The 8,525-nt window shown below is 42.8% G+C and overlaps 1 protein-coding gene across 3 annotated transcripts; it reads right to left on the bottom strand.

The window, feature by feature from the left end:
* Positions 1-6,295: 6,295 nt before the first annotated feature.
* On the bottom strand, positions 6,296-8,308 carry LOC118503197. 3 transcript variants are annotated; one of them, XM_036036181.1, is made up of 3 exons: positions 7,722-8,308; positions 7,555-7,654; positions 6,296-7,479 (listed from the first exon to the last, which is right to left on the bottom strand). In XM_036036181.1, exon 3 carries the CDS (start codon positions 7,475-7,477, stop codon positions 6,392-6,394), a length of 1,086 nt encoding a protein of 361 aa, XP_035892074.1. In that variant the 5' UTR covers positions 7,478-7,479; positions 7,555-7,654; positions 7,722-8,308; the 3' UTR covers positions 6,296-6,391. The 3 variants fall into 3 exon arrangements, with proteins under 3 accessions (XP_035892074.1, XP_035892075.1, XP_035892072.1); XM_036036182.1 differs by having other exon boundaries at positions 6,296-6,581; positions 6,671-8,308; XM_036036179.1 differs by having other exon boundaries at positions 7,555-8,308.
* Between the last annotated feature and the right edge of the window lie 217 nt (positions 8,309-8,525).

Raw genomic sequence — 8,525 nt, 5'->3', positions numbered from 1 at the left:
ACCAGACCGCCTGGACCAAGCCGGATACCAGTTTGAATTGAATGTTCATTTTTTCAGCTGTTTTTGAGACCTTACAGATCGTTGCTTGTCAATTTTGGATAGAGAATAATTAATTAAACCCCTCATATAGAAGTATGTCTACAAACATTATAGGTCGCTGCTCAGGTTTGTTGGAAGCCAAACCGATAGATGGATGCTCTGAATTCTGGATCTAACGTCAAAACCTCATTAAAGCCTAAGTTGCCTCGTTAATTTCTGCTATATCAAGAGAGTTCTCCAACCACGGATAAAATCAAGTCACAGAAAGCTAGAAATGGTAGGCCGAGACATCTCGAGATTTTGGTGCCAAAAAGGAAGTATAAAAAAAGGAGGATGCTAAAACACTATTGTATGGCCGTAATTTGTCTCCTGCTACCAAGTATAATGGGTCATCAGAAAGTGCCTCACTATTTCTAACCGTTTTGCCTAAGTCTAAAATTAATGATTACGATCAAATTTTCAATTGCAGTTCCTGGTAGCAATAACGCTCTAATGATGTGGCTTTACAGAAAGGTCATAATAAAAAAGGTATTTGGCTGGATTTCTGGAAAATTAACGACTAAGTTGATTGCTATTTTCAAATCTGCCAAGATTTTTTTAAGGTTTTTCGTAGAGATTTAGCAGAGATCTAATAATTGTCAATTTAAAATTGTATCTATCTTTGTAAAAGTTTTTCTTTGCTGTAACTAAAGCTTTCGACATAAGTCAAGACGGGCTAAAGGAAAGTGAAATAATACAACCCCAGTTAATGCTGCCTTCGGGAGGAGCATCACCGAAGAAAAATGGCCCAACAGCATGTGCGGAGTGTGCTTCACGAATGACTTCACTTGTCCCATTCCTCACTCCATGCCACGGCTTGGACGAGTGTGTACTGACCATGTTGTTCTACAACACGTTACACACATTCGTCACGGTTGCACTGAACGTAACTGAGCCGGATCCTTCCCGATTCGCAAGCTTTCCATCTTGTGTGTCCCCGTTCTTGGTGAGAGTGAGCGTGAGACCACCGGTGCCCGAACGCCGACAACTCCAGCTCGGTGTGGATATCTTTTGTGGCGATAATACGACACTCGGTTGACCAATCTGTCCATTCTGGTGCTGGAATGGAAAAAAGACGGAACCGGTACAAGGTACGAGCGAATTGGCGGCAATCGAAATGGTGTGGAAAATTGTTCTCATGATGACCATTAGGAACCGATCATTCCGTAATAAATACACATTTTATTATGGTTTATGCCGGTGGCAAACAAATTTGTTAGCGTTAGTGCCGGACCTTGTGTGTGTGTGTGTGTGTGTGTGTGTGTGTGTGTGTGTGTGTGTGTGCGTGTGTGCACTTTGCCCTTTTGATCCTATCGCTCACCTGGTGCTGGTGGTGGCGCTTTGTTAAAGGAAGAGCTTTCTTTTATGTTTATAGCATGTGCTCTACTCCTTGGTCGAATGTTGCCGATTCCTGTTGTTGTAACGGCTTACGGCTCGCTTTATAGTTTCTGTGTTCCGGTACACAAGCAGCAAGAAGCTGCTTTTTATTGTTTACTTTGCTCGGGTGTGCCTTTCTTCCCTTTGGATCTGGACTTGACTTTCGCTTCCTTTCTGGGGGATATACTTTTTCTCCTGCATGCCGGTACCTTGATGGATGAAACACTTTTGCAGTCGTTCGTGGCAGGCAGCAAAAGGATGGACGTTCCCTGTTTTCGGGGGAGGGTGTCGTTAGTTGGTTGTAGAGCATCGGTTTTCACCCCTTTTTTTGCGAGCACGAAAGTGTTGCGTTGAGCACAATCGAGCACTAGGAATTGGCCTGCTCTAGTGAGGTAGATTGTCTGGACATGCTTCAGAAGGGGTCAGGAACACCTCACCGATAATAGACGGAAGTTCCTTCCGGGATTAAACAAATTTGTTTTTAAGCAGGACCCTTCCATACAAAACCCTTGAAAAGTGTGTCATATTCATAAAAAGCAATTAAAGGGTTTATTTAGAGTTATTAATCTCACAGTAAACAGTATTTAGTTTCTTCCCTTGCAAAGGATGCACTCCACTAACGGAGTGAGTATGTGGTGTTTTGGACCAGAATTCCCGTAACACCAACCATATTTCGTTTCCTGTTCCATAATACTCCATCCGCTGGGTAGAATCGGGAGATTCGGATCCGAAATCCTTCGTCCGAAATCCGTGCTTGCAGCTGGGTCACCTCGGGAAACGATATTTCGATAAATAATGAAGTAATGGGTTTATTTATGTTTGCGATTGCTTAAATCTAGATTAACTGGATCTAATATTTACCTCGGAATCAGAATGGGGAGGACACGCGGGAAAAAGAAAAAGGCGGAGGCTCTCTGATAGCAGACCACTGATTAGGTTTCGCACGGTACAATGGTCAGTTGTGAGAAGAAGGGGAACAGGGAGAGAGAGAGAGCGGGGCGGGGGTACTTCATCGACGGAAGGAACCACTTGGCAGGCTGGTCTGGTTGGCAGGCAATCCACTCGAGAGTTATTGCTATACACACCCGCACCAATCCAATCCACCCTTCGACGTGGGCTCACGTACGCTCTCGGCCAGAAGGGGCCGAGGCTTTATTATTACTTCCCTGGATTCCACGATTTTTTTGTTATCCTCCCGCTTCCTTTCTTGCGGCTGCGGCTGACGTAACGCGGAAGTGGTGTTATTATAATGCTACCTCATAGCCAATTGAACGCAGTAAGTAGTACGGGGTACGGGCTGTGGGAGCAGACCGCAGGACCTCGAGAAGTATCGAGAGCGGGCAAAGCGGAGTCTCGGCACAAAGCGATCCGCAAATGGAAATGTGAAACGGCCCAAGAAATAGCCCAGGCTCAAGGACCTCTTCGACGCGAGACACAACGACCACTCTTTGATTGACTTCCGGGACTTCGGGGCCCATTCGCACCGATGCCGTGATAAGTGTTGAATTGTGTGATCCGCCACTGCTTCCTTCTGCACTCCTTCGCACAATTATCGATTTGAAGGATTCAGCGCACCGAATGCGTTTAATCTTGCCCATTCGATCAAGCGACACGATTCTTTTGTTGGAGGTTCCGTTTCGTTTCTGTTCTCCCTGCCGGTCGGCGTGTAAGCTAACACCTGGGCAGAGAAAATGTTTACCAATTTTTAAAGGTGTTCGCACGGCGCGTTGTTCAGCTGTTCTGGTTGTTTCAGGTTTTTGTGTGGCTAAAGTGGCTATTAACGCACACACACACACGCACAGCGGTACGCAACTTTCATCTTCATATCCAAAGGTAGCAGCAGCAGCAGCAGCATCTGCACGTATTGCTTTTCACCACAAGAATGGGTCACGATGCATCATTTGCATACGCTCGGTTGCGGTTTGACTTCACTTGGTTTATGGATAATTATGCTAACCTTCGGCAAGTAATTTTATAGAAAACCATACCAGGTACACTGTGGAAGAAAGAAGCTGCTCGTGTGTGGAGCAAACTTTCTTTCTGCAGGTGATGATAGCGTGGATAGCAAAACATGCAAGGATTTTTTATTATGTTGTTTTGTTCAACCTGATAACAGATGGCTGTTCTGGACGCGGTATTTAAATAAGAATACGTTGTGGATGTTAGTGGATCGAATTGCTTTATTTCTAAGGTAAGGTACATCAGAGGCTCGATTTTCACCCGGTCTCTCCAATTCCTTGGCTTCGTGGATGACATTGACATCGTCGGACAGACATCTGCGGCGGTGTACGAGGCGTACACCAGACTGAAACGCGAGGCCGATAGGATTGGATTGAGAATCAATGCGACGAAGACAAAGTACCTGCATGCCGGAGGCTCTGACCGTGATAGAGCACGACTCGGAAGCAGAGTATTAGTTGACGGTGGCGATCTTGAGGTAGCAGAGGAGTTCCGCAACCTTGGCACGATCGTAACTTCGGACAACAACGTAAGCAGCGAAATCTGAAGGCGCATTGTTCAGGAGAATCGTGCCTACTACGATCTCCTCAAACTCTTGAGATCCAGAAGACTCCTACAACGCGCGACGTCCGGTAGTCCTTTACGGGCACAAGTCCTGGACTATGCTGGTGGAGGACTCCAACGAACTCGTCATTTTTGAGCGGCGAGTGCTACGGACTATCTTTGGTGTTGTGTGCGAGCAGGGCGCGTGAAGAAGGAGGATGAACCACGAGCTAGCTGAGCTGTTTGGCGATGTAGACATCCTGACGGTTTCCAAAGCCGGAATGATACGCTGGTTAGGGCACGTGATGGAGTTGCCGGACTCGTACCCTATCAGGAAGGTGCTCGTCAGCGACCCGTTTGGCACGAGGCGTAGAGGAGCATAGCGAGCTCGTTGGCCGGACCAAGAGGAGTCAGACCTGAGGCAGATCGGATGCAGTTGGGGATGGAGGAGTGCAGCCATGGACCGACTCTCCTGGAATTGGAATTGGAATCGTATAATATTTAAATAAAATTTAATAATGTATGCCAAGATCTAAGTGATTGCTTTAAATTGCTCTTATTAGACCGCAGTATGGCCAGGAATTGCAGTTTTTCTTCTACAAATTTTCATTTTCTTCTCTTATCTCTGACAATAAGTTCAGGAGTTATCGAGTAGACTTTATGAATTGAATGTGTTTCAATCAAACTGCCAGCTGCACATACTAATATTCAAAATATTCAAAAAATTATGTAGAAATTTGCAGTTTTACAAGCTATTCATTCATTTTTTCAGAAACAAATTGAACTTACACGACCAATAAAATATTAAAATTTGCAATAAGCAAAGTTGGCTCATCAAACTAGTTATATGAACCTGTGAAGAATAAAAACACAAACTTGTGAACTAATTTAGAATGAGTTATTCATAATTGGGGCGGTCCAGTGGCCGAGGTGACAGCGGCGTCAGTCTTCACACGGCACTACCGGTGTTCAAATTCGACCCAGACCGCCTGCCCGTAAGCAGGGTTGACTATTTTGCCACGAGAAAATTCAAATCTTAAAAAGCAAGATATGGCAGGCTGAGGCTTTTCTATGTTGTTGTGCCAAGGAAGAAGTAGAAGAATTCATACAGGGTTCACCGATAGATAGCATACGGCGAGCATACCTTAGCGGTTCGCGCAAACGTTTAAGATATCTGCGGCCATCGATAGCGATTCGCATGTACAATTAGCGACTGGCCCAAAATGGATAGCGATTCGCGTGCACACTTTAGTGAATGTCAGAATTCGGCGCGGTTTGAAAATGTAGGTTTATATGACCCAGGTTGAGTAGTCGAGATTTGAAAAAAATCGTTTTAATTTCATTTTTTATGTAATTGGAAAGTTTTTGCACACAAAAGTGGTGTGAAAATTAATGTTCATTATCATAAAGCATAAATTTATTGATTTTCAGCGTTGGTTAAAAAAATAATAACAAAACTATGTGAAACATGAGAAGAACAGCCATGTGGAGAATTCAAACATGGATGTATATACACGAATTCAAAATTGATGCGCTCACGAAAAAAAATCCGTTCAGGTAATGAAAATATTTAGCATATTGGTCCAGCAACCGAAGCGTTCACAGTTTTACCAAACGATTAACAATCAGAGCATCATTTGCGGTATAATTATACATTCCTTCGTTGTTTTTGGTTTTGGCAATCATCCTTTTAAAGGTACGAATTTCAGCACAATTAAAAAGTGCTACAACTAGAATTCTCATTGAATTTGAGTGTTTTCTAGGTGTTTGGCTACGATAGGAGCTCTTGCTTGTTGAAGTGCGCCCGTGCAACATTTTTCTTGTCGGTAAATTTGTTTTATTAACGCACCGTGAAAGAATACAGTGAGTTTCAATAGCGGTATGTGCTGAAGCGAATCAACTGAGACACACATCGTTCTTTTTACTTTTTGCGTGCAGATATGAATTCCAGCCAAAGCTCTGTACAAGAGGAAAATGCAAGCTGCGCTATGCAAGCACCTCGCCGCCGAAAAACTACCAGCAACGAAGATAGAGAGCGCTTGGTAACGGCGTATGAAAACGGAGGCACTGCAGCTACGATTAGCGAAATGTTTAATTTGAAAAAACCGACTGTCCATGGCATCATCAAAAAATACCAAACCCAATGGCAAATCGAGGCAAAGAAGCGTGGTGGCAATAAATCTAAATTATTGTCCGAACATGCGATTCGAATACCGTTCCGAATGTGTTAGAAAAAAATTATTGGCATTTTAATTATAATCACTCTGACCTGGCCGTACTAATCACCTCAAAATCGCATGTTCGGATGAGATAGTGATTGAAAGCAACGGAAATGTTATTTTAATTCGTCCGGCAGCATTATTTACATTTCATCTTTTTAAGCATCGTCAGTACAATATGTTACACATTAAAACTAAAATCTTACTTTCTAATCTTATATATATTTATACATAACTAAATCTAAAATTTCTTCGCCCCTCAAACAACGAGTCATGTATTGCCACATTTTCGAAATGTAGCCATCGCAATCCTGTGCGGTTATTAGCCTGGATCCATTCCGAATCGCTTGCATCAATTGATCCTCATTTGAAGGATTGCTTCGCCTCACAAAATTCTTCCACTGGCTGTAAAGATTTTCAATAGGATTAAGGAATGGTGAGTAGGGTGGTAGATATAAAGGTTTGTCGCTATCATTTCCGATTGCAACTCTTACTGCGGGTGTTTTGTGGAAAGCTACATTATCCATTATAAAGTAGCTGCTGTTAATGTTCTTCGATCGCAGGGTTTGCTTTAGTTCTTCAATAAACTGTATAAACCGTTCACGGTTTACGGATCGAGTGTGTGTGGTGTAAAGCAGCACGCCGTACCGATGCATAGCACAAATGATGGAGATGTTCCTAGTCCTTAACTGTGGAACGGTGATGGTGGCCGGTGTTCCTCTCTGCGATCGTCCTTTTAGCGTACGCATACGGACGTTAAATCCTACTTCGTCTAAATAGATTAAACCATTATCCGGAATTCCGCGCGCAATTTCATAAAATTGTGTAGCGTAATGTTTCCTGTCTTCGACAGTCGTTGGTGTGTTGCGTCCCTCCGGTAACAGTTTGACCATCTTCAGAGAGTAGTTGAATCCTTTTATTTCCCTCGCTGTGGTTGTGGACGAAACTCGAACACCGTGTTGTTCGAACACTTTCTCTGCGAGTGCTTTAAGCGTCACCGTGCAGTCCTCGTCGACCCAGTTCCGAACATCATTTACGGCTTGCTGCGACAATAGTTTAGATCTGTTGCCACCACGCTTCTTTGCCTCGATTTGCCATTGGGTTTGGTATTTTTTGATGATGCCATGGACAGTCGGTTTTTTCAAATTAAACATTTCGCTAATCGTAGCTGCAGTGCCTCCGTTTTCATACGCCGTTACCAAGCGCTCTCTATCTTCGTTGCTGGTAGTTTTTCGGCGGCGAGGTGCTTGCATAGCGCAGCTTGCATTTTCCTCTTGTACAGAGCTTTGGCTGGAATTCATATCTGCACGCAAAAAGTAAAAAGAACGATGTGTGTCTCAGTTGATTCGCTTCAGCACATACCGCTATTGAAACTCACTGTATTCTTTCACGGTGCGTTAATAAAACAAATTTACCGACAAGAAAAATGTTGCACGGGCGCACTTCAACAAGCAAGAGCTCCTATCGTAGCCAAACACCTAGAAAACACTCAAATTCAATGAGAATTCTAGTTGTAGCACTTTTTAATTGTGCTGAAATTCGTACCTTTAAAAGGATGATTGCCAAAACCAAAAACAACGAAGGAATGTATAATTATACCGCAAATGATGCTCTGATTGTTAATCGTTTGGTAAAACTGTGAACGCTTCGGTTGCTGGACCAATATGCTAAATATTTTCATTACCTGAACGGATTTTTTTTCGTGAGCGCATCAATTTTGAATTCGTGTATATACATCCATGTTTGAATTCTCCACATGGCTGTTCTTCTCATGTTTCACATAGTTTTGTTATTATTTTTTTAACCAACGCTGAAAATCAATAAATTTATGCTTTATGATAATGAACATTAATTTTCACACCACTTTTGTGTGCAAAAACTTTCCAATTACATAAAAAATGAAATTAAAACGATTTTTTTCAAATCTCGACTACTCAACCTGGGTCATATAAACCTACATTTTCAAACCGCGCCGAATTCTGACATTCACTAAAGTGTGCACGCGAATCGCTATCCATTTTGGGCCAGTCGCTAATTGTACATGCGAATCGCTATCGATGGCCGCAGATATCTTAAACGTTTGCGCGAACCGCTAAGGTATGCTCGCCGTATGCTATCTATCGGTGAACCCTGTAATCATTTGTATTATATTTTTAAGTAAAATAATACACTCAAACCGTAGCTATGGAATAAATAATAAATATAAAGCTAAGTCAGCCGGCAAGTATATCAAGATGCCGTAGGAATCAAATCAAATAGGTGTATTACTTTTGATTGACAAATTTAAACCCATAAACTCGCCTCCGCCTGACACTCGCCAAAAATACTTCAATTTAAAGCGATAAAATC

This window comes from Anopheles stephensi, chromosome 2, assembly GCF_013141755.1.
Source record: "Anopheles stephensi strain Indian chromosome 2, UCI_ANSTEP_V1.0, whole genome shotgun sequence".
Taxonomy (NCBI): Eukaryota; Metazoa; Arthropoda; class Insecta; order Diptera; family Culicidae; genus Anopheles; species Anopheles stephensi.
Note: the sequence above shows the minus strand (reverse complement) of the source record. Positions and strands in the feature narration are given on the sequence as shown.

What these genes read in the sequence shown, in the direction of transcription:
- LOC118503197 (XM_036036179.1), bottom strand. Translation starts at nt 7,477, where the DNA reads ATGAATTCCAGCCAAAGCTCTGTACAAGAGGAAAATGCAAGCTGCGCT.